General features: G+C 40.3%; 1 protein-coding gene across 1 annotated transcript; it reads left to right on the forward strand.

The window, feature by feature from the left end:
* The first annotated feature begins 1822 nt into the window (after positions 1-1822).
* On the forward strand, positions 1823-26240 carry LOC112463859 (brain tumor protein-like). The gene is made up of 2 exons (XM_025030505.1): positions 1823-1877; positions 18405-26240. The coding sequence occupies exon 2, from the start codon at positions 18424-18426 to the stop codon at positions 20983-20985; it is 2562 nt and encodes an 853-aa protein (XP_024886273.1). The 5' UTR covers positions 1823-1877; positions 18405-18423; the 3' UTR covers positions 20986-26240.
* Positions 26241-27632: the final 1392 nt, after the last annotated feature.

Consider the following 27632-nt stretch of genomic DNA (forward strand, 5'->3'; position numbering starts at 1 on the left):
ATTGAACGATCACGATGCGCGATTGTTGTTTTACGACTGCGATGTACGTCTCCTTTCCTCTCACTCTCTTGTGCCAGGTGCGTCAAGTAAATTGATGGGAATGACGACGATTAACTTACGCAACGTTCCCCCATTTGCTCGCCCTTTCAAAAGTTTCGACTCCACCGTTACACATTCCATCGTAACGATCGACGGTATCGTTCCATTTTGGCTGGGAAAGAATGTCACTCGGTTTGCTCATAAAAACTTTTCTCGCTTGAAAGTATTATATAAGTGTGTGAATAATGGAAGAAATGACAAAATAATGTGGATAATTTATTCCATTGCGCATTATATTTTTAGATTCTGCGGAGAAGGTCTACTATTTTTTGCGCCCTTTTTGTTGATGTTAGTACGTGGCGAGATAATAATATATCGCGGTAGAAAAGTCGCTAAATCACTGCTAAAATTACCGAGAATGGAAATAACAAGAAAGGGGGAGGGGACGCTCGTTAAAATACCGACAAATTGTTTCGTACTCGTTAGTCGTTTGCATAAATGTATTAACATCGGCTCGCGAAGCAATTTTGCACGAATGCGTCGTATTTCTGCCGCGTGTTACTTCACCGCTTAATAGTATCCTCGTCGCGAACGCGTATCGACCGCGGTGAGTTCTTGTGCGGTTTTGTTGCGCACACCGCGTATGCCACATGGGTGTCGGTTTCGCCGGAAGTTTCGCTTCGTTGCGTGTTTCCGGCTATCTGTTGAGATCCGACAATGGGTATTGCGCGATGCAAAACATTTCGTCCCTGTCCCTCCTCCTTATTTCTTTCGCTTTTCGCGCATACATTTAGATCAGAAGTCATTAACGCCGCGGGAAAGGCCAACGAAAGGCGCGAGAAGAAATTAGTTTAGCAATATCAGGAACAATGGTCTTTTTAGAAAAAATAACATTTTTTTATCACTTGAAAAAATTTTTTTACAATTTTTTATATAACTTAGAATTATAGGTTTTTTTTTACAGGCAATAATTTCAACAATATTTCCATTAGTCCGTGAATTCGCAACTTTGCTGTTCTCGTTTCTCATCGCACGCACGACTTCTCCCATGTACAAAACTGTTTTTCTGGCGGCGGGAAAAACCTTATCAATTCGCACCTTTTGCGATTTTATGTCAGAAGATAACGTATTAAATGGAAAAGTTCTTTGAAGGACAAGAAAGCTCATTATACATCCTTTCGGGCGTCATTGATCCAGCCGCCATTGTAACGTCAATCGTGTGTCACGCGGGCATCGATTATTCAACTCTCGTTTTTCGTCTTTGCAATATCTCTTGAAATAGGTATTATGTATTTTTCAGCATGTGTCGGGAAAAATGATATTCGCCAAAAACAAGCATCTTTTCTGATAGAAATTCGTTGTAGATGATTCGTCAATATTTCTCTTTCCCTCGAGCGATTCTTTAGTCATTTGATTATTTTTACACGAGGCATCTTTAACAGCAAGATATTTATTATTCTACTTATCGGGAAAAGTTGCTTGTCTCAAAAACAATTGCTGACAAGTTTACAAAACATTTTATTCTGCAATATTTGCAGAAAAAGGATAACTATGATTTTCCTTATAATTTTATTTCTTATCTCTCTCTTGTTTCTATATTTTTTAAGCACGAAACATTCCGTGTGATAAACGTTACGGTAAACAATGCTGCAATTATTTTGAGATGTACGATATTAAAGCTTCTGTCGCGAATGTTGTTAATCTAGTAATTTATATCTTTGCACTAAACGAAATTTTCTTTTTCTGCTTTCAGGTGAGTATTGTGGTGTCTCGGCAGCGTACCGTGGAGAAGTCATAAATTTTGCGAATACGAGATTACCGAGTATTATACCTAGAAGGTAACGTATAGGCTTTTACGCTACTTGTCAGTACGAGCTTATTCTTTATGACTTTGCATCATAATCTCGAAGAATGTACCACAATTTCTCTAAGAGCAACCTGAGAAAGCTTTATAAACACCATTCTCGTTCTGTACATTGTAATAATGTTTATATTGCGAGATATCTTTGATGTTACAAAAAAAAAATTATTCTTACAATTCTCTCGCAATTCAATATTCCGATTTCGCTTACGTTACAGTCCGATCGTGAGAAATATTTCAATAAAGGAAAGGAAAATATATTCCAGACAAACAACAAGATAAAATTGTCATAATGATCATTGTTTGCTTGTTTGCAAAATATCGTCGCGAGATTATAACACGAGTCAGTAAAGGACAACTAATTACTTAGATTTGCATTGACTTACCACACTTATTGTTCCGCATCCTATGTAAAATGAGAATTTTGTATGTTCTTATAAAAGAAGTTTTCAATCGCGAAGATCTCTCGGACATTTGGAGAGTTTTATACGAAAGTTTATTACTTGTTTCTATAAATCTAGCATTCCATTTTCAAAATTGTGTTATAATTGATAGAATATAGTCGTTAATAGATAATTCTACGGAGATTAAATATAAAAAATATATATAAAAACATTCGTATTTTTATTATAAATACACTCTAAGAAATATGGGTGTGAATTTAACACCAATGGTGTGAATCGTAACACCCATACCGGTGTGTATATAATTCTCACCGTGATGGGGTGAAATCAACACTGTCTGCTTGGTGTGGAAAATTCACATTGTTGCGGTGTGAATTTCCTCACAGAAGACGGTGTGAATCTTGACACTACTGGCGGTGTGATTTTTTCATGAAATATGGCGTTACTTTGTTTGCTAGGCTATTACCATCATTAAAAGAAATTTTACAAAAACAAAATGTACTAGTCAAAAAGCAAATATTAATTTATTAAGCAGTGGAGCGTAAAAATAAATCTGATAGCAAACGAACATAATACAATAAATCTTAGAATATCAGTGATCTTTACTGTTGCAAAATAAAAGAAATGAGATGTTTCTTTATTTGTAATGAAGCAATTAATCTCAGAACCCATACAGCACACATGTCCAAAAGCGGAACGTAAGACGTCCCGATTTCGGACATGGTATGCTGACTAGGAAACATTCAACTGATGTATATCACGTGAAGATTCTGATTGCCATGTTTTTGTGTTACACTGCTTAATATTATTAATATATATTTGTAACTTGAAACACTGTATAACTTTACCTCTAACGATGAATTCTTCTGCTGTATCACTCGTATTTAAGTGGACGAACTTCTTCACGTTATGGTACTTTACCTTAATAAGCATATTGTCGGGCTGATATATCCTCTTCGATAATACACTGATTATTACAAACACTTGAATAATTCGACGAAAAGGAAGTCCTATACACTTTCCCGTATGTAACGATGACGCGAACACGAACTAATAACCTGGTACACGATACACGATAACCTAAACGTGTAGTCGCGTGTCGCCTCGTCACACCGCACGTTGTGAAAACAAAACAATATAGCATCAAAGTTTGACATCGCGTTTTCGGTGTGAAAGATTCTCAACAATTTCGGTGTTAAAATTCACACCGAATTGTTTAACTACATGGGTGTGGTGAAATTTCACACCGATATTTTTTAGAGTGTATGATAGACTTCCAAAGCTACACTTTACAAAAGATTTTATAATAATCACAACTATATATCTAATCCTACTCTGCCTTTCTACTGATATATCTGCACGTCATAGAGGGCAATTAATCTCGCAATTAATACCGCGCACGTTATCCGCCGCAGGGGTTATCCAAGGGGTTATTCTTCAGGAAAATAACGCCGTTAGATAGATCTCTAACGAGCATCTTCGGCGATATGGCAGACAGGGATATGTTAATAAATTCGCTGGCAATACTGTAATCCCGCGCGCGACGTGAGCTTCAAGTAATTTATCGCATCTCTCGAAGTACCTGTAACATGTAGATTTTTATGTATCAAAACGGTCTTTCGAACATTAAGTGTACGGTCGTAATCCAGTTCAACGCATCGAGCTGAAGATTTTATGACGCTCGCTGTGTTTGAGAACCGCCGCGATATAAACGCGGCGCCAATCGAATCGACTACTAATTTAAGAAATCGTAAATGACGGGAGCTGCTGCGATGCTGCCTTTCTACGAGGCGTGTAAGATCGCGGAATAGCGGAATAGCGCTGCCGCTCGTGTTCGACGCGTGTGGTTAGAATCAAGCTATTATTTCCCTCGCAGATCTTCCGGAATCCGAATAACTCCGATCTATTCATCGGGAACCCACCTTTCCGCGAGGCTCGCGCGGCTATACGTATGTATTATAACTTATTACCGATCGGCGTTACTCGAGTGACTCACGCGATCCCTCGCGTCGTCCGGCGATAATTCATCGCTACGAGTTGTCGGTTGCAAGGTGCATGCCTTCTCCCGCAGGCGCATAAATACGTAAATCGCCGCGCTGCTGCAGTATTTCCGGATTAATCTCGCGCTCGACGGTTAATACACGCTTAGGATACCGTGGCGAATGCGGCCCGCGGGCTGTTCTTTACACAAATTATACGATAACGCAGAAAAGTGAATGGAAGAGCTGACGGACGCCCCGAAGATGAAAAACTTCGAAAAGTTTTTTCCTTCTTGCTGTACAAAGACTTACGTGCGAAATAAGAAGAGGCGACTCGGTCGATCTCTTTCGCAATTCGAATCTAGATATTAAAATTTATACATGTCATCGGCTCGTATAATTTGCATGTCATTTTTGTAACGTTTGACAAATTAATTTTATATTACTTAAAAATTATATTACGTGATCCTTTCTTGCTGTGTCTTATTACTTTTAGTTTAGCGAAGAAATTAGATTGCATAACAATGTTTCCTCTCCTTAATATGTCCATCGTTCACCGTTATCGAGTTAAGATAACCAGATGGGACAGGAAATTCGCGCGTGGGTTTCTCAATACGGTAAATTTTCTCACGGCGGTTTTCGTGATCAAGAGGTCCGTAGGCGGGCGGGGAATGAAGAAAATCGAAGGTCGCGTAGGGAGGTGAATATAATGTCTCCGGACACGAGAGTGGCGAGTGTACAGGGAAAGCAGCACCTACGCGATATGTGCCGACGTTCTAAAAATACGGGCTTATTTTAGCGAGGAGAGGGATGTACCCGCGTGAGAACGACATGCAGCGGCCGAGTATACGGGCTGCTGCTTAAGCAGGAAGGTCACAAGAGCGAGCTGCGAGATTGCGCTTTCATCCGAAAGAAAGCACGAACACGAAAGATATTGCCTGTCAATGAAGAGATTACATCTCGTGTAGACTTGACGAGCGCGATGCATCGTAAGCAGGAACGTCACGAGTTTATTAGATGCGCTTCTCTCGCATGTTTGAGGATTTTTGAATGTTATCTTTAAATTTAGAACTTTATCGATTAGCGTGACTTGTCAATCCTTTTCGAGTTATTCAACTAAAAACTAAACAACATTTCCTAATAGAATTATGTTTTATCATTGCAAAGAAACTAATGTCTAGGAGAGATTTCGAGGCTATCACAGCCGCCGGTATCACAACCATCTCTCCGAGTCCGACGATACTCACTGACAATGATATCGATCGTGTGGATCGCGTGCGTTGCGCGATTCTCTTGTCCCCGCGTAGGGTAGGGACATTTGTCAGCGCGTGTGGCGCCGGGCGTCGGGCGCCGCGACGCCCCCTCCGACAGACGATGAAGAAAGAAATAATGGAAAGTAGACGAGCGCGTCGCAGCGTTTAATTATTTCTACCACGGTCCCAGACGTGAGCGACCGCAAAAAATTAAAATTTTCCCCGACAACGCATGGCTGTCCTCTGTAATAAACGTGATAGGCCGAGGGCAAAATTTTCGTTTTCCAACATAATTACATTTCTAGCAATAAGAGAAAGGAGACGTAAGTTTTGCCGAAAAACATTTATGCTGAATTTGCTTATTTGTTTACAAACTTGAAGTTCAACTTAATTAGCTTTATTAAAAGAAGATATTAAAACCTATGTATTATTTTGTTATATATATTCTTGTAATGCAATATATAAATTTTTTTATAGGAAATCTATAAAATCTATTTTTTATTTTTTATTTAGAGACACTTCTTTCACACACGAACCGTTCAATTGCGCAAAGATCGAACTTTTTGAAAGTACGGTATAACTGCTCATCCAATTTTCGATCGTCGGAATCCCGTGCTGTTAACGGACGCTGATCTCGTTTCCGGCTGTTCGGCTTTCTCACCAATCAGTACGTCAAGCTAATTTTAGCCTCTATCGATTCCCACCTGGTAGAATTCGGGCTGGCCTTTCGTCCAAACGCGATGGATGATACCGCATTTAATATTGGCGAATGAATTGTGCATCGCGGAAAATCGGCTAGGGCGAGGAACCTAATTGCATTATGAATACTTCTCTCGAAAATGGAACATTCTCTTGGTAACAGTATCCTTACTGTAAGAATACTGTCGATATATTGATTGACAATTAGAAATTATTGTACGCAAAATTAGCGCACATTATTTTCTGCGGAATACAAGCTTAAGAATGCATGAATTCTCGTCCAATATAACATCAGATGCTGTAAAGAGCAACGTATGCTTACATCTTACAAGTACGAAATTCTAGAATATTAAATCGTAAATAAATCGCGATTGCATCCTGGAGTCTTGGAATTTTCGAATTTTGAAATTTTAATATGAATCTTGTATCTTGTGGAAACTGTAGAACTTTAGAACTTCACAAAAGCTTGGTACTTCAATAGGTTTCAAAGGTTACGGCACTTTGAAACGATGTTCGGGACAATACTAACTTTACAATTTCGAAATTTTCGATATAGCGCATTCCGCGTGTATAACAAAGAAACAAGATGTCTCTTTCGATAGAAGGGATAAATTGCATCATCAATTTTTGTTAAGAAAGTCATCCCAAATTTATTTGAAAATGATATTTTTTTCTTTAGTTTGTAATATACTCGGCGCTGAGAAAAATAATCCAATGTTATCGAATCTTTTTTTAGTAATAAATATTGTGTATAATATAATCAGCATTTCTGCAACGGATTGCGTTAGCGTTAATAGTTGCTTGCGGAAAAGGACGTGTCCGTTGCAGTAACGTCATTTTCACGGTGAAAACCGTCTCGTCGCACGAGCAATCTAGAACATTGCGTAACGTCATAAATAAACAAGCTGGACTCTCGTTTAACATTATAAATATCGTATGTACCCGGTATATCGATCGATGTCTCTGACACAACGTGCGTCGTTGTAAACAACCTCGCAGCAGTGAAACGAGTCAGAAATAATTTCCTCTCTTTTCACGACGCTTTAGAAAGCTGAATATCATAAATAGCACATCAGCGTGTTGCTCACTAATATGTGACTAGTAATGCTTGAATTGCCGATGATTGATCGCAGTGTTGGCGATTGTCGTTGTAATGCGATTTTGTTTTTATGAGATGCCATAAATTAAATTAGTTACAACAAAGCAAAAAAGTTAATTGAAGATAATAATTCTTATTTCAAATAAAATATGTATTGTTCTATGACACGCTTGTCGTTTCCGATGTTTTACCATAGCCTGAAGACAATTTTTTTAGTATCTCTAAGATGAAGCTAAATATAAACTAATCTTGAAAATTTACTTGTGTATACAAAATAGTATCGTAATAAAGATTGTCTTTATTATTCTCTATATATTTAGCGCAAGTCATCTTACAGCAAACTGCATCGACTATAGTACCATTACATGCATAACGATTATACCGCTAATGCATAAATAAGTATAGTTAGACACTTCGATACCTCCCCGTCACGTGAACAAGGTAATTAAGAAAGTTCTAACGGGGAGGTTTCCTGTGTGCTTTAAAATAGCTCCGGGCGCGATCTCCTGTCTTCAATAAGTGGAACGAGCTTCCATAAATTAATAAACCTTTGGAATTCAGCACGAAGAAGCGCAGCGGCGCCGCGCCGTGCGCAGCATGTCTTCTCATTAAAATTGCATCCCATGTTTATGTTCCCGCAACCGTTCGCCCCGTTTCGTTACGTTCCGTTTTACATTGTAGCCGATGGTGTGTAACGTAACACGAAAGTAAATTTCAGGGGCCGCCGGCCATCGCTGAAAGATTGATCGCAAGGCCGAGAGAGCTTCGACGTAGCATTTCCTACTCGCGGCTCGCCGCAGCCATAAATTTCTCACCGCGTTCGCAAAATGCGCCTCGTGTCGTGAAACGAGAAAAATGCTCCGAAATTCTCATCAGTGAGAAATAATACGTGATAAATGTAATAAAAATGCTAATAAATGTGTCTGTCAGTCCTACTAACGGTTGGGACGGAAGAAACAAGAAACTGTCTGAGCGCTTAAAATGGAAAACGTGAATTATAAGAGGGCTAGGAAATGAAAAAGTGAAGTTAATGACGAGAAAATATATGTCTTGTGCAAGGATCTTTTAAGATCATTCTTACCGCATTTAGTCTCTTGTTTTATTTTCAGTCTTCAATTCTTTCTTCTCTCATTTACGCCAACCACTGAAGCTTGAAGCCATTTACTTGTTTTTGCCACATTTAATCGAATTTCTTTATAAGAATTTTTAACTGGAATCGCGTTAAAATATAACCGATTTAAAATAAAAGGGAGAATAGATTGGAATAGAGAAACGGAAAGGGTTTTGCTCGCAACGTTTGGCATATTAATCAAGAAATAATCGATAGACTCTTGTCAAAGGCTTCATTATCGTTTGGCTCGTTTATTCCTTTATGTGGCAAATCGTATAATTCGCGAGTAGTTTATATAAACTACTCCGCCCTTAGGCTTTTCTCGGAACTGGCTGCAGACAGTATAATGCAGGTAATCCTAAATGCGAAGTGTGCGGATCGCTCTTTACTACTTCACCGTGAGAAACTGTTCGCGCAACGAACCGCATTACAATTAGCAATTAACATTGCGGCGGCCGTATGTTAATTGGAGTAATAATCATGATACGCTCGGCTTACTCCGAAGTCCGGAGCACCTTAATCGCGTTTCACGACCCGGAAAAATATGCATGATGATAAAACTTGTTATTGTTATCTTCAGCGAGAGAATTGCTGTTATGGGCGAATATTAAAATTCTCTGCAATTGCATTATAGAATCATGCTGCGCATTACGTAGTATCATTTTTCCTGTCTCTCTCTCTCTCTTTCTCTCTCCCCCGGCTTCCTCTTTTTCTCCCTTTTTCCGCTCTCTCTCTCTCTCCTCACATGTCTATCACTGAACGTGCTGAAATTGTAAAAGCGAGTTTTTAATTGTGTTATAAAATACACAAAGGAAATATGCGATAGAACAAACGTGCATAAAAATATTTTATTCATGATTTTTATTCAGTGATACACGTAGAACACAATATTTAGAAAACATATAATAATTCTTTGAATAAAAAATGTAATTATATTACATGTTCATACACTTACAAACTTTAGGATTATATGAATTTAATTTTATTTGAAAATAGATTACAGATAAAGATGATAAAAGAGATATATCGTACAAATATATTCTTTAAAGTTAAAATTAAAAATAATATTTTAAAGTCATCTCTATACGAATTAGTAGATGCATTGTACGATTAATTTCTTTATATTTAATACAGATTAGCAGAAATGTAAAAACGTATTTATCGTGTTTCGATTATTCTACACTCGGGTTCGTGGTTCTGCTGCGGGTCGCATTGTATAAGATTTTCGAGATTCTCTTCAAGACTCTCGAACACTCTCGATCATATGGTACAAACATAAGATGACGCCGCATGCGGGTGACAGCACAATGTTGCCTGATGCTTCCGTTAGACGTAATTGTTTCTACAGCTATTAAGGAGGCCTCGGGTATCTTCTTCCCTTCTCGTATTTCACGAAGCATTAGAGAGTGGAGCTTAATGTTTCACAGAGATTTCGATGTAAAACATTATAAAGTTATACTAAATTAGAATGATGAAAATTTTATGGAGCCTTAAAGATGTAGTTTTAGTGCGCTATATAAGACGCTTCATTTTATACTTCGAGGAACGAAATTAAATGTATGTAGAAGTGCATCTCATGTAAGCTCTGCAATCTGCATATATTACTTACATAACGATTTGTGATTTTATATATTTTTTTATTACAAGTAGGAAAGACGTTGATGATATATTCAAATTATAGTTTTTATTTTCTAAAACATTAATTAAGTCAATTATGTGTTCTTGCGTGGTACGCAATTCTTATGAATTAATCTTTATTTTGATTGTCTTAGAAATCGATTTAGAATACCATGTATTAACTTGTTCCAGGAACAAATTAATACAACTCATCGTTGTTCAAGACTTCGCGAGTATGGTTAAATCTTTGTCGCTTATAATCATTAGCGTTCTACAGGTGTGCGCTTTTTGCGATGCCTCTTGTGAAGCTTCACATCTCTTATTTGTCCTCTTAAAACGCCTATCCTTGTGTAAAGCTTTCACGTGTTAACACACAACGTCCTAAAATGCCATTATGCCGTAAATTCGCATATGAACGAGTCGAACGACCAAAATTGGAATCCATCTCTGCTGCATCTCTAATATGTACTTTCGGATGGCTATTATTCGTCGTTTATCTCATTCATGACAAATGTCAACGTCGAAATATTTAACGTTATGTGTGTTATCTCAGAAATGATACATGTGTATATATTATTTTTGCTCATCGAAGAATAATTTATAGAAGCTAATTTTAAAGAAATTAAAATTTTAATAACCACGAACTAGTTTGAAAATAGCAGTACCACCTGATTTCTTACATTTGAGAAAGCCTGAAATTCTTTTACGTACATGGCATTTTAATCCTTTTCTAAAAAGGAGATGTGAAGTTTATTGTTGCCGCTTTTCCGCGATGCCGATTGGTTTTCTTGCTGCGCTTACTTCATTTGCAGCTGTCATTGTATATTTTGACAGTTGTGTATAATAGGGTTAATAGTGAAATGTTAAAGATAAATAGCGCGCGCGTAGCGCGCGTCTGTAGTGTCTAGTGTAATTATATTATTGATATATCTATTTTAACATTGTTTATCAAAATTTTATTTACTTTATTTTTAAAAAAGTTACTGCAGCTTTAGCTTTTCACCAATTTTCTATTTCCTTTCGTGTAAACAGCGCGTTGTTTGCATCTATATAAAAACAATGGAAACAAAAACATTCACGTAATTACAATGGCATTTTAAATAATCTTGTTTGGTATATCCAATATAAACAGTTGCTAATTTAATAAGTTTCTCATATATTTAATGGTCGCAGTTTTCTGATCTATCTCGAACACGTGCATCTAATCGTTGTACACATATATCTAGCAACTTAATCGTTGTACACATATATCTAGCGAGCATCGACTTGCGTGCTCCTTGAGAAAGTGTCGCGTATAAAGCAGATATATCCGCCTTTCTTCTTCCTCATTTAAATGGGTGCCGACCCAAGCGTATCGATTCTTCAATTATGACACGATATTATGTAAATAGTTCCGCGTTAAGCGTAAGAATCGTCGATGATTACATGTAACTAATTTCCACGTTCCGTAATGGCACGATGCGTTTTTACAAACGTACTCTAGCTGGTAATTGCGATTGCTTGGAGGGTCAACGAAACGCTACGCGTACAACGGAACTGATTATATATCTGTAAAATGTCCATAGAAAGTAGTGTCTCCTACACATTATTACGCACACCGACGTAGAGACTAATCCTTCCTTAATTAATGCAAATTATTCCACATACCTGAAAATAGGATTCCCGGAACGCCATTTATATAATAAGCTTAAAATGTAGAAATGTATTTTTAAAAAATGATGATGTTTCGTTACCTAATAGCGATATAGTGAACTACGCGACACACTAACCGTTAACCGGTTGAGACCGATCCGAGACTTTTAAAGTAACATTAATTACTTGATGGTCTTAATTGAAATCTTACTTAAGAGGAGAGCACTTCGGGCTTGTTTTTGAAATTAGTAGCTTCCGTTCTCCCACGTCATACGTTCACATATCACCCCAATGTCGTCACAATGATCGATATAGCACTATTGCATGTTTTGGAATGCTTCTTATTCATCGCATGAGTTAGGTCAACAGATAAATCATTCATCGAGACAATCTATCACGTATATCCTAAATATTCCGCAATCTAAAACTCTAAAAGCATCTCGCAGGGACACATATTTCGTAAATTCGTCAATATATACAATGACTTTATTTGTATTATATAAATTATTTCTTCGATAAAAATACGATGACGATCTGATAACGATAATTATAATGATTCAGAGTGAAAAAACTTGGAACTATTATTTATTTCTTTTTTTATTTATGAATTTTTTTAAAATCAAAAGTTTAAAAACTGAGAAGAGGGGGGGGGAACGAACGAATTCTTTTAATCGGTCTGGGAAAGTTTGTGTCCAGTTGTGTTTATATATTGTTAATGATACATCGAAGAAAAGGTTGACCAAAGTTTCAAGAGCAAGGCCATGATCATGGTGAGAAAAATCTCAAGCGCTGTTTCGCCGCGCGCGAAAACAATTTTGCGAATGTAGCTCTCCTTAGACCTACGATTTATCCGACCCACCCACTGCCGTGCGATTTAACGAGCCATCGTGTAACGGTCGCTTAACGATGATTCAGAGACCGGTCAAATGGTGCTTGAACCTCTCTTCCACTCATCCTCCCTTCCGTTCTTTCTCTCTTCGCCTTTAATATACACGTCACTCGCTTGTTTCCACTCTCCGGCCTCCTCTAGGTACACCGCTCTCGAGCGCTGGTCTCACCAACTAAGAACTTCGAGAACGATGCTACTGGCGAGAAATGACTGTAGCAACTTCCTTGCTTTTTCACGTTCGTTAATATAATCAATGTCCTACCGTCACGTCGTTTCTTTTTCAGACATGTTTGCGAATAAATTGAAAATTGATTATTTTATTTATTATTGCCCTTTGACGCACGTTAATACATAGATTTTTTTGTATACAAATATAAGCGGCAGTTGTTTAATTTTTATGTTACTTATAGATATGGAATATAGATAAGTACTGAAATTATTTTTTAAGTAGGATAAAATATTTATCGGAAACATTGCTCTTTAGTATTTTCACGTGACAGATGATATAAAGTTGCTTATGCGTTTTCACAAAAATATTCCTTCACGTTACAAGACCGCTTAATAAATACAATTACGTCATTTCTTATACTGCTGATATAGAATAAGATTAATTTCATACTTGCGCGGAGTACTGACATATTTCCATACTTTGTTCACTTGTCGACATTCTACCTCGCTGTATAATAGCGGTCGTTCACCCTTCTTCATTGTTGCGAGATTTAAGTGCATTTCGCAAATGCATTCTGATGGAATTGTCAGGATGTCAACGCTCATATACAAAATCGATCTCACGATTCGCGCGACCTTCTGCCGACGAGAGGTTGGGTTCGCAAGTGCAGTGACCTCCTCCTACGTATTCCGCATGCGGAACGGAACGTCGTCCGCGTGGCGTCATAACCACTCCGCGCTCGTAAACCACCGGCGGCGAAACGACCGGCACTTCCGGAAAGCGTGACGCTGATGCACTTTAACGTTCAAAACGCACCGGCGGATTTAAGTCGCGACAGCGAAGAGGATTCGACGCTTCCACTCGTCAAAAGTACTCCCTCGATTTAACATTTAACAGAAATATAATTGAGCACAAACACACATTCCACTTTGTGAATTGCTGACAAATCGAAGCCGTAAAATGTCGGACGAGACCTCGGACGAGACACAACCAATGTAATTTATTTTTTCAGCATTATATGAATTATTGATGTCGCATGTGTTTCCATCAATGCGTGTGTATGTTTGTCATGTATTATTAATTTCAATAACATTAGTTGATGAATTACAAAGCTTAATAGATTAATACTGTTTTATAAATTATCAATTATACGAAGAGATATAGATTCTTTTATTATATAATTTTATTAGATACCTATTATATTTAATCTTGAAATATTACATATTAGTGATGGTAGCTAAAAAGTTGCAATGTTTTTTTTTACATTAAAGATTAAAAATAAAAATTGTATGAAAATCCATTCGTCAGAATCTTAAAACGAAAATTTTTCATTCGTTAGAAATTCTTCGGCGTATTGGGACCTAAACGATCTCGTTACAACCATTTTCGTTTCCTTTGTCGATGCCGGCACGCAGACGCGATCGATCTGACGTCTGGCAGGCTTCCGTTTCACTCTATATCCTTCTCTCGAGTCTAGAATATTTTCTCCCTTTAGGAATAAAATATTTTATTCTGTTTAAAGTACACACACATACACGTACACGCACACACATGAAAACTTTATATATCTTTTGTATATTTTTTATATGTTACACACATATATAATTTATATTATAATTTTGATTATTTTGTTATAAGTATTTTGTGCTTTTCTTTTATTTATACATATATTTGATATTGTTAACTTACTGTTTTGACTGAGGTCAAAATAATCAATAGTCAACACACATCCGCGCACGCGTGTTGTCTCTCTCTCTCTCTCCCCCTATATATATATATATATATATATATATATATATATATATATATATACTATATAATTAAAAGAGTAGAAATTAAATAAAAAGCAAAAAATTAGACACTAACAATGAGAGTCGATTTGCGTTGTCAAATGAAAATGCCCTCATTCCGAAGCCGGGAGTATCAGCGGGAGACGAACGTTTGGACATAAAACGAATATATCCGTGTCTGTATTTCTTTGGTTGTGTCGTGTGCATCGCGCGTTAATATTGTTAAATATATATAGATATATAGCCTGGGGAGTCTCGGGGCTTCAAGGTATAATAAATTTCTCCCTTCCTATCCGTCCATCACGCTCGCTTCGCGTTCGCTCGCCTACCTTTCCCATAACCGCAGCGGCGCAGCCGTTACCAATCCGTCTGCGGCGCAGGCCGATGGCCTTTTCGCTCGGCTCCGTCTGTCTCATCTCGTTTCTCGTTCCTTGTTCCTCGGCTCGCAAACGTGACTACACCGCCGCCGCCGCCACCGCTACCGCCACCGCCGCGCCGTGTATCGATCGCGGTCGATGCTCGCCCGTCGAGCAAAATAACGTTAATCAAACGAGAGAGGGTGGAGGGGGCAGGTGGCGACCGCTCCCCTCGTTTGGGGCTGAAGAAACATCCGGCAGTGACATTGAAATTACCGGCCGGAGTACATACACGCGAGAATGTACGGCCCGCGTTGTACATTCGATGCGAATCTTGCTGATATTACGGACATCTTTGACATTTAATGTTTTGTGAGCGTAGATTTTCGATTGGCGTGAATAGTACGATTAATTTGAAAGCGATTTTTTAAAAATGTTCATCGAGACTATGTTCTAAAGTTTTAAGAAGAGTTAAGCTCTTGGAATATTAAAGTCGAGAGAGAAGAGAGCGCCACTCTCAAACTTGTAAATAAATTTACGAAGCATTACTTATTAAGTTGCCATCGAGAAACGATCCAACAAAAAAAATCTGTAAAAGTGTACATTGTTCGGCAAGCGCTGTAGAATGCTTTTACAAAGAATATTACAACTCCGCAATCTTTAAATTATCGATAATCGATATATACATCGTAAAATCTTGATTGTATCAATAATTATTGCCGTGGGAAATCGAAAAACTTTAGCAAAGTCCTCTTTTTCTAATCGTATTTCGCGATTACTCCCGTATATCCTGGGAAGGTTCTTTTCGATCACCCCGTAGAGAAGCACGCACTACCGCTGCGTCGAAGGGCGATGCACCAACGGTTACCGTTCCCGAAGGGCGGTTGCCATCCCCCTTGGTTCCCGCCGCACCACCGTCGTTACTACCACCACCATCACGAGCGGCAACGGACTCGACCCTCGTCGGAACAACTCCGGTTCGAAGGGTTGGGGCGGTCGATGCAGCGTTACTATGGAAACCAGACGCGCCGTCCGCCATCCCTTCCCACGGTGCATTCAACCGTGGGGTTGCGATCCGCGTTCGCGAAAATGCAACAGTGGGGTTGCAGTGCTTCGATAACGGGAATTATCCTCGCCAAGGACACGTTCCTGCATCCGTTTCTCCCTGCGATCCCCGTCGCATTTTTTATTCAGACGCTTCATTTCCCTCGCGGGCGAGAAAGAATTAACTCCTCCCTCTTCCTCCCTCGTTATATCCCGTCGCGATTTGTCATATGTATACGATTGTTGGAAACGTTCTCTATTCTTTCCTCAACGATTCCCGACAATTGAGGAGTGCATATTCAAAGACAGATGATAAGATGAAATGAAGGAGAGAACTGCGTAACGCATAAAGTAATAAATTCTTATATACAAAGTCATAAATTTTTCTACGTATTTCAGATTTTATTTCAAAAACCAAACACAAATGAATAAACGGGAAACGTGATCGTTATTTTCATAGCTCACCAGTTTCAGTTATATATAATGGCTATTGAGTTGCATTCAATATATAATATACGAACAGATTTAACTTCAATATTTCATAAAATATTTTAACAATTTGCCTCTTTCATCGTATACTTCACATTGGCTTCTGACCAAAGTTATCCATGATTATTTCTGTTAATAAAATTGTATCTTGATCGATGAATCTTGTCTAAAATCTACTTCTATCTTGCAGCTTCAATGGAAAGTTAAAAGAGCTGACTGTGTACATCAACGCAAATAATTTGTCTTATAAAATACGCGTATTTAGGACATTCTTGGCGTGAAGTTATTTTATTCAGCTGGAAGATATACATATACATACATATATTGTGTCTATATGTATGTGTATGTACACATACACACGATTTTTATACGTAAACTTCACAATGGCGTGAATTCTCGCTTTCGGTGAGTTCACCACGCGTTCCCCGCGACTTCCTTGGTCTCGGTATGTTAAACACAGCTTTCCGGCGACCTCGGGCTCCACGGACACTTCCCTCAGGAGCGTTCACCTTTTATCTCGGGAGTTAATCGAAATTCTTGCACGAAGACGGCGCGGCGCGCCCGGTCGCGCTAGCGAGCGAGGACTCGCTCTCTGGTGCAGTAACTTCAGAAGCATTTCCTGGAGCGCGCGAGCAGATGCTCTTTGTTCTCTTCGCCTCTGCGGTTTCTTCTCTCTCTTTCTCTCTTACTATGCGGCTTTACTATCTCGTTTCTATTCTCCCACGTTGGGTCATTTCTAATGATGTCATTTAGTTTTTGATTACTCATTTAAATTAAGAAATATGAAACAACCCGAATAAAGGCGATTTTAAAGGAAAAGAAAATCTCTAACGTCATTTTCTTTATTAAATCTTTCTGCGTCGATGGAACAGGATAATGTCAGCCGGTTGAAGCATGAAGCTTCTGAAAAATGATATTTTCACTTAGCACGTTAAAAGACTTTCTTCCTCTTTCTCTTTTTCTATTCGTTCTCTCTTTTTCTTCCTCGACGTTACCTTTTACTCTTTGCTCCTCCTCTTCCATCTCCTCCTTCCGAGCGTGGAAAAGCGAGTGTCGTCGCACGGTATCCGATAAATTTGCTCGACCGGGTGGGAGAGAAGTACGATAACCTTCGCATTCATGACCTTGGACTCGCGGTCTATACCAGTCCTCCCTCGTTCTTCCTTTTCCTTTGCCGCCGGCGCGCGTCGTTCCCTTTCCTCCGGCCGATCTCTCTCCTCTTCTGACTGCCAGGTGAAACATGGCCGTCCGGCTCGAGCGATTTAATTAGAGGGACCGAAGCCTCCTGCTCGTCGCGCGAGCCGCGCGAATAACCGCTGCGCCTCGGGGGTGCAGAGGAGAAAAGGTGGAGAGATAGCCAGACGTGCGCGTGGGAATCGCAATAAAAGAGACCTTTAAGATAGGAAACGCCGTAATAACGATTAATCGCTACGACAACGGCGGCTCTCTCGAGGAACAGCCGAGGAGAGCGCGTGATAGTTGAACGTTACGACATTATTATATTATACTGTTATTACAGTAGATACTATTACCAATGAGACGCATAATGTTATGATATTCTTTCGTTATCACGAACTCTATCGTGGAAGATATAGAAATGTACGTATAAATTCGCTTATTACTTTTAACAAAGCGCCATTATTAAAATTTCATTTTATGTAAGCGTGCTTTACATAATAGAAAAAAATATGGCTATATTGATTATATCATTATGTTGATGCGGTGTTAATAATTAATAATATTTTAATAAGGGTTAATCATCAATTTGGTGGAAAATTATAAGTTATAAGAAAAAGAGTCACATAAACGTGAGTAGAAAAATATTTATTTAAAGTGAACACATAATTGTCGAAATCTTTCAAATAGCAACAGTGAATTTTTATTGTTGAAAAAATAATTTACAATGTTACGACGTTCTATGAAACAAAATGTAGTAATACATGATATAAATATTAGTTATTTTCTGCTTGCAGGGATGCCGGTTGATTGAAGATGGCCTCGCCGACACCCTCATTGGAATCGCGCGCAAATTCCCTCGGGTCCCCGGTTTCGCTGTCCCCAGTAACGGTGAGCGGCAGCTCGCCGCCTGCTAGCGACTCGGCGATCTGCGACGTCGACAGCTGCGACTTGTGCCTCGACGCACCAAAGTCGGGCGAAGATCCGTGCCCGCGCTGCCGGCTAGGTAGCACGAGTGGCACTCCCATTCACATCCGTTGCACCGGCTGCAAATCCGCTGAAGGCGTTGTAGCTGGCGCTGTATCGCGTTGTTACGATTGTGATCAGTTTCTCTGTCCAAATTGCGTGATGGCACATCAATACATGCTCTGTTTCGAAGGCCACCGGTTATTAAACTTGGCCGACTCCAAGCTGGAGACCGTCGGCAGCGGTGGTGGCGGCGGCGGCGGTGGCGGCGGAAATGGTGGTGGTGGAGGAGGAGGTGGCGGCGGTAACACGATCACCGCGACGACGGAACTGCCCAAAAGCGCCTGTAACGGTAGCAGCGGCGGCGGCGGAGGTGGCAACAATCTGGTTATCAACGGCACCGGGAACAGCAACAACGGAGGAAACGGGGAGAAGATACACTTTTGTGGACGACACAAGCAGGAGATAATCAAGTATTTCTGCCGGAGCTGCAATGTGCCGATTTGCAAGGAGTGCACGTTGACAGAACACGCAGGACCGCTACATGACTGTGCCCACGTCTCGGAGGTAGGCACACAACAACTGGAGGCGTTGTCGCGGATCGTTCAGGAGTGCCGCTCGAAAGCGGCGGACGCGCGTGCGGCGGTCAAAGCTACAGACCATAACACCGCGATACTACAGGTGCAGTATCACAAGGCGCAAAATGAGATCAACGATACCTTCCAGTTCTATCGATCGATGCTAGATGAGCGCAAACAGGAGCTGCTGAAAGAACTCGACTCAGTGTTCTCGACGAAGCAAATCTCCTTGAACGTGCTCTCCCAACGAGCCAACGAGATGGCGGACAAGATGATGCAGACCTGCGATTTTGTCGAGCGTGTAACCAAGGTCACCACCATTACTGATTTCCTCATGGTCAAGAAGATCCTTGAGGCAAAACTTCAAACGTTGCTCAGTAACATACCAAACACGGATATAGCCAGTCAGACCGCGGATCTCGAATTCGTCAGCAATTACCAGGCGATACAGGTCGGAGTGAGAAACACCTTCGGCTACGTTCGGAGTAACAGCAACAGCGAAAACAACGCCGGTTCGATCGGCAAGCAGCCACCTATCGCACGACCTACCGCTCTGTCGAGCAACGGCATTGGCAGCGGCGGCGGCAGCAACATGAGCAACGGACTCGGAAGCGGAGCTGGTCCTTTGGGCGGTCTTCTCTTAGAACGGACTTACAGTAACGGCCTGATCTCCTCCAGTATGAATTGCGGCTCGTCGTCATCACCTTCCTCGATCGACACTGTCAGCAGCGTGATCTCAAAACGTTTCAGTTCAGCTAACAGTCTCGGCCCGTTTTCCACGACGATCAGCGACGTGAATCTGAATGGCATGAATGCCAATCCGTACGAGAAATGGAGCAACGGCGGTAGTGACACTTATCCGGTCGTGACGACGAATGATCATTTCGCGATGCCGTCGGTAGCCGTAGCGACGAACGCCGCACCGGGCGATTCCGTCCTTGACTTGACTTCGAAACTGATGTCCGCCACCGCGATATTCCCGCCCAAGTCGCAGATCAAACGGCAAAAGATGATTTACCATTGTAAGTTTGGCGAGTTTGGCGTGATGGAGGGACAGTTCACCGAACCATCTGGCGTCGCGGTGAACGCGCAGAACGACATCATCGTTGCCGACACGAACAATCATCGCATCCAGATCTTCGACAAGGAAGGCAGGTTCAAGTTTCAATTCGGCGAGTGCGGCAAACGCGACGGCCAATTGCTCTATCCAAACCGCGTCGCCGTCGTGAAGACGTCCGGTGACATTATCGTTACGGAACGTTCGCCGACCCATCAGATACAGATTTACAATCAATACGGTCAATTTGTACGCAAGTTCGGCGCAAACATCCTCCAGCATCCACGCGGCGTCACCGTCGACTCGAAGGGACGGATCGTTGTCGTGGAGTGCAAAGTGATGCGCGTCATCATCTTCGATCAGACCGGCAACGTTCTACAAAAGTTCGGCTGCTCGAAACACCTCGAGTTCCCGAACGGCGTAGTGGTGAACGATAAGCAGGAGATCTTCATCAGCGACAATCGCGCCCATTGTGTCAAGGTTTTTAACTACGAGGGCGCTTATTTACGGCAGATAGGCGGTGAGGGTATCACCAATTATCCGATCGGCGTGGGCATCAATACGCATGGCGAGATACTAATAGCGGACAATCATAATAATTTCAATCTGACCATCTTCACGCAGGATGGCCAATTGGTCTCGGCTCTTGAGAGCAAGGTGAAGCACGCGCAGTGTTTCGATGTGGCGCTAATGGACGACGGTTCGGTCGTATTGGCCAGTAAGGATTATCGGCTGTACATATACCGCTATGTACAGGTACCGCCGATCGGCATGTAGAGCAGCGACGCGTCACGACGACGACGATGATCGTCGTGCGCCAAGTGTCAACATTTTTCATCGTGTCATTATCGCCATCATCATTGCCGCTCTTCGTCGTGCGACGATCGCGGGACCACCGCGATCTCATCGATCTTTTCTCTCACCTACGTTCGCCTGTCTTCTATCGCTTCACCGCCAACGCTCGCGCGCTCAACTCACCACCTCCGTCATCATCAACTCATCACCTTCTTCGCTCGCCCCACCTATGAGACGTTTCACGGAGAACCGCCGACCATGAGAAAAGAAGCGCACCATTTATTGCTCCATACACGACTCTCAAAGAGATCGACACCCGAGCGAGTGTCGTTCACGCGGCAAGAATTTGGGAGTCCCCTCGCCGGAACTTTCCCGAGGCGCTCCTCTTGTGGATTCTGCCGAACGACGGATATCATCGACGGTATGCGAGAAAGCACGCGCGCGCTTCCCTCGATAATCCTCCTTGCGTTTCCGCGAGCTGCCCTCTTCGTCCCGCGTAGACGAGCGGAAAGAAAGAGGAGAAACGCGTGATGCTTTGTGTGTATGGCCCTCGCGACGCTGGGCTGTCGAGGACCCGTAAACAAGAGAAAGAGAGTGAGAGAGGGAGAGAAAGAGAATGAGAGAGGACGTAAATCAACCCTGCCCCGACAAATTCGCGCGCGCTCCTTTCTTCGCGCGTACGCGCCGTATATACGCGTGCGCGTACACGATAACTTACTTGTTAATGTTGTTATAATACTGAAAATACTGTTGTTGTTGTTTAGTTGTAGAGCTCGCCGCCGCTAGTCACTTCCCCCTCGCCTTCCACCCTCCGCTCCTATTCCTTCACGCCCGTTACCACTTTCCTACTCCCTCATTCCCATTGTCCACACTAACCAACGGTCCTCTCTGAGACCTCGTCCGACGATCACATCAGGAAACGTGTTTCCACTCGTCACGACGACATATGGTCTACACTTAACTAACACAATGCATCGGGTCGTTACGCGTGCCCAAATTCACGCGCGTTCACCACATTTTCGTTACTCTCTTCGACGGTGGTCGATTGCGGCCGTCGCGCTCGGGTCACTTCCGGTCATCGCGCTTCAAAATATCTCCCTCCAAATGCCGTGCGAGGTTCGCGAGGAAGGTCCGTTTCGTTGAATAACTCGTGAGAGGATCCATTTCGAGATCCACGCGAAATCCAACGATTTTGCGCAAATTGCCTTCAACAGGTTTGATCTTGTCCCACGGGACTCGAGACTGATTACCGTGAGTATTATATGGGCTTATTACTCCGGTAAGCTTCGAACTAGTTCGTACATTGTCAACACATCTTATCTGCGGTCTTCGTTAAACGATTTTGTTTCCCAAATTGTTTGTATTTTATAGATCTCTATGGACAATTATTTGATCTTACTGCATAAGACGTCAGATTGATCCATGTGTTGTCAATGCGTTTGCAGAAATGGTTTCAGAAATTGTTGGAGAAATTAGTAATTTCGTCATTATATTTCGATACAATGTAATATAATACGTCGACATATTTGGGTAACAGACTCGCCGAAGATTGTTGAGGCATGTATATGGGCGCACTTGGGACTGTGCTGATTATCCGAGATCAATTGATCCAATATCATTCGTGAAACGCGAGAATCGTCCCGCGGATTCTAAGTCACCGGACGACAGGACATTTTATATGTTGCGGATAGATCGGATACCGTTGTTGAATTTGTCCTTCGATTCCGTTTCTCCCCTTCGTTTTGTAACGATTATCGACAATTCCTACGGAAACTCATTCTGAGGTGCATTTAGTATTGTAATTATGACGGCGTTTCGTTGAACGGTCATCGGGCGCGTTTATTTTTTTTGTCTCTTTAATTATATTATTATTGATTAGTTTTACTTAATTAATTTCCGCACCTCTCTCCCAGGACATTCGTCTCACTCATTTTGTCGCTAAATCGCGTCGACCCATGTTAACTTTTCGGTCGTTACAGCAAAATTACTTTTCTCACTCGATTTACGTGGATAAATTTAATTACCACCTTTATCGGCGAGTATGTGCTGAGTGCTTATCGACGGTATCGTTATTCATTATGTTTAAATATAATGTCGCGATATGTTTTGGAGTATTAGCGAGGAACCATTGTACCAAGTAACGTTAACGCTTAAATACGAGATAAATTCATTTATAGATAACGCAAATAATTCTAATAGGGATTAAAGATTGTTTCACTCACGGAGACACGCAAGAGAATCGCAAGAGAATTTATAAAGACCTGAATATAGTATTATAAGAGATGAATCTCAAGAAAAAAAAATAGGACGCTTAGCGTTTGATCCATGCGTAAAAAAAGCCGATTGCGTATATCGGTGTGTTAAGATCGTCGAAGCTAATTCTCGGCTTTCATAGCAAAATAACGCAATCGTTTTAACGTAACCACTATCCTCATCAACGATTACGAAAGCAGAGGACGAATTTTGTCATCGTCTTCTCTAATTTTCCATTTTACGGCAAAAACCCTCTTCCTTTTTCTTTCTATTAGCGTAGTTAGTATTGTAGCGCATATAGTAGTTATTAGCCGTTTTTAGCGATCGTATAAGACTTTCCTTTTTGCTCTGTATCTCGTTCTCTCGATAGTTACGTTGTCACAGCCTGATGCAACTTTTGTTCTTTTCTCTTCTTCATTTGTGTCGCTGCGCTTAAAAAAAACAAAACAGAATGCGTTGTTGCTGCTGCTTACATTCTTATAGATTTTGACGAAACCACCGTCTATCCCAACCACCAGCGATGAGAATCATCACCACTACCATCACCCTCCGATTTCCACCCGACTGCCACGCTGCCGTTTTAGGTTTGCGCGGGCGTCTTTTTCACTCGAAACAAAAAACTTATAGTATTAATAATATATTTTGTTGGATGGATCGTCAATTGCGGAAGTCGTCACAAGTCTCCGCCGCGCGACTCCGTGCATGTTTGCTATTATTATATTTTTTATTAATATTATTCTATTATTATTCTATTATATATTATTAACGTGTTGCGACTTTCGATTGTCGATGCGAGACGTCATCCAACGCCCCCCGTATTGTGAAGAGAAAAAGGCTAGCTGGCATACCCTAACGACCCTGATTACTACGGTCACGAAGATTCGTGGATTATGTCAGGATCTTCGGTCGTCGATTGCTTCGCTCGCGCGAACATCAATTCGATTCTAGAAACGCCTTGGGCTGATTTAGTTTTCTCGCGCTCAATCGCTCGGGAAAAAAAATTATCACGCTACTTGGAGAATATTACGAGTTTTACATATGAAATAATTAGTAAAATTCTTTTAAAGATTGATTCTCCACGATTTGATCGAGTATTGAATATTATTTCAACTCAATGACAAATTTTTAAATAAAATAGTAAATTAAGGTAGTAGTATAATGATCGATCAACAGTTGACTTTCTGCAATTCTATTGGACAAGTGATAACTAAAATTCAATATTTCCGCATCTTCGAACAGTTTCGTCATCGATCGTAATCGAAGATCCTGGGATAATTCGCGATGATTGCTTGATTTGGTAGTCGAATCTAATTGCACGTTTAGTTCAGCAACGTGCTGACATTTTACAAAGTCGGATTGAAGATTCATGACATCTGATTAAGGACTTTATTTGATTTGAATATTTTTGATCCTTCGATCAATCTACTGTGAATTAAGTGTTCGAGAAACACGAATTGCGATCTAAACATTTTGTATCTTCTGCAGTTCGTTGTTAAGAAATATAAAATGCGAAAAGAGAAAGGGAGGTGTAATCAAAAAGTTTCCATGACGTTCATGTGAATGTTGCGAATCTTATAACCGACGTTTGTAAATTAGTGAGTATTTAGGTAGAGACACGCGAATTATGATGCACGAAAAACGCTCTGTATCATTCGACAAGTGTGTTATAATTTGACAGATACGGGCACTAAAATAAATGTTGAATCGTGAATCCTTTAATTTTTGCGCGGTTAAAGAGTTGCAATTAAAGACTACTGAACTGCAGGCGATCGTCGTTGAATTACGTCCTTGTTCGTCCGAGGTAATTCCATAGACATTCCGTAAACATTTCCGATCTTCGAGTCGCGCAAACGCTCTCAGAATCATATCACGGACCAGTTATGCGCACATGTCGTTTGCCGTCTCGAATAGAGGATTCGATATTATTTTTTACCACAAATTCTGGACATTTTCCGATTGGAATGTCCTCGTTACGAAGACAAACTCTAAGGACGGACAAGGAGGATGGAAATTTAATTCTAACAGGGTACCCGGAATAAAAATAAACACAGCTCACCGAGAATTATTTGGATCATTCTCATTTTTTTTCATATCGCGGTTTTGTTTCGATGTTTTTGTTTTAATCTTTCGATTAAGCGCCATTCCCGCATCGACTCGGGCAAACCGTCAAGCTTTTTTTTTTCAACTTCTTGATTCGTCAAGCTATTTCAACTTTAATCGATCGCGCTTCCGCGCCTTTAATCTTTTAAATAACTTGACAAAGACGGAATGCCAAAAGAACGACGTGAATGGATTATTTGTAAAAATTCGAAATCTTCTCTAGGAAGGGGGGGGGGGGGGGGTATTAATTTGGGGAGAGAAAGGGGGTGCACGAAGAAAGTTGCACCGTCGAGACGGCATCACAAGGTATCTGTCCATTAGTATTTATATCACATAAGCATGTGTTGATCCCTAATTAACATTACTGTCATTATTATCATTATTATTGCTATTATTAATTAGTTATTATTGATATTTAGTTACTATTATTATTATTACAATATTCTTATTAATCAGTTATTATATCGTTATTGTATCGTATTAACGCGTTTGACGCGAGAACCGAGGAGAGACGATGCGCCGCCTTGCCAGCTAGCCATCACTACCACTTCGCCGCTCTCATTGTCAATAATAATCGGCCGTGAGGCGCGCGCACACAAGACAAGAGATTAAATTCCATTCCTACGCATTACTCCCAAAGTAAAAGCCCGCGAGATGTATGTACATGCGTGTGTGTATGTGTATATGTTACTACTGTGCCTGCGTGTGTTTTATATATGCGTGCGCGCTCGCATTGCTCGCGTTATCACCGAGAATGAGACGCTCCGCGATGCGCGCGAGAGATGAGAACGAAATACCGTTTCGACACTGTCACTTTTTTTCTCGCTGTCAGCCACTCTTTTTTCCTCTTTTTTTGTACTGGTTTGTTATGTTATTATTATTAATATTATTATAATATTATTGTATTATTATTTTTAGATGATACAACTCGATTGTTCTTAATTTAATTGTAAATCGTATTTTTGTTTGTTTTTTAGTTATTTTTTGTTGTAAAATGCTTTTTAATAATATTTTCAGTTCACATTACGAATGAGCCGCTGGTCTTATTTTTATTTTCTACATCTCTTGCCTGCTGTTCCCCGACAACGATGGCCCGGTTCGGAAAATCAATATCTCCCTTTTGAGGAAAGTCCATTTTGAAGCATCGAATCTAAATGCAACTTTTAAGAAAAGTCCACTGTCAAATGGAAATGTAATTACTGATATACAAAATTTCGGAACTTTACTATTTTTTCTTGTTACACACAGATTAAACATTTTTCGCATCCTCGTATCACAATACGACGGTGCGAATTGAGATTTAATTTTTATTATTTATTATATAAATGATAAAGAAATAATAATATTTTTAAAACACTGGTATGGCAATCGAAATAATATAAATTTGATTATTCATTGTTCCAATGATTTTTCTTGGTTTTTTCTTATCAAATGTTAACATTATCTCGAATCAACATTTTTCGAACCGGTTTGTCGATATTTTTTGCCGAGTAATCGGATTTTCATTTACGATCCTTATAGGCGTATCATATGCGCGCTTTAACGCAAGTATAATCGACGAGAGAACCTGCCCCCAATGAAGCTTCCTCGCCGAAGGTGATCAGTACATTCCACTATAACGTGTGCGTTACGTAGCACTATGTTCCTGTTTGATTATAGATGATGCAGTATAGTCTCTATAGATCTCTTAGCGTAGCTAGTTGTTTGTTGTCCACCAACACACGGTGTCCTCGTTACGTAGCGTAACCGCTGGGCTTTCTCAAGCAATTTAAAATTATTACATGAAAACAGGAAACGCTGTTAAAAACAATCGAAATTTTATATATTTTTTAAATCAACTATTTGAATTATTTTATGTACTATTTCTTGATTTGTATTAATTGTTAAGAATTATTAACTGATTACTAATTAATTTATATTATTTTACAGTGATTTTCAGTATGTTATTTCTTCAATTTGGCCTGTAAAAAAAGTAGGTGCTTATGTTTTTTTCTTTTCATTTTTAATATTTTTTTTTTTTAATTCAAAAATTGTTTGAGAAAGATAAAATTATTCTATATTGTGACAAATGCCAAAGATGATAAGCAGAAGTGATGTTGACAAGTGATGAATGAATAGGAATCTTGAAAAGAACATTTAGCCAACACCTTATCGATCGATATATTCAAGTCGAGGAATGACCAAGCCAATTGTATTCTCTCGAGTTGTTAAATTTTACTTAACTTGTTCCTAGCACACATATTCCTCTTGATATCTTAAGTGCGAAAATGTAACGT

Source organism: Temnothorax curvispinosus, unplaced genomic scaffold (assembly GCF_003070985.1).
Source record: "Temnothorax curvispinosus isolate PA1 unplaced genomic scaffold, ASM307098v1 QBEX01013717.1, whole genome shotgun sequence".
Taxonomy (NCBI): Eukaryota; Metazoa; Arthropoda; class Insecta; order Hymenoptera; family Formicidae; genus Temnothorax; species Temnothorax curvispinosus.

Bases quoted from the DNA above. Each gene is read 5' to 3' on its own strand.
- LOC112463859 (XM_025030505.1), top strand. From the start codon at position 18,424: ATGGCCTCGCCGACACCCTCATTGGAATCGCGCGCAAATTCCCTCGGG.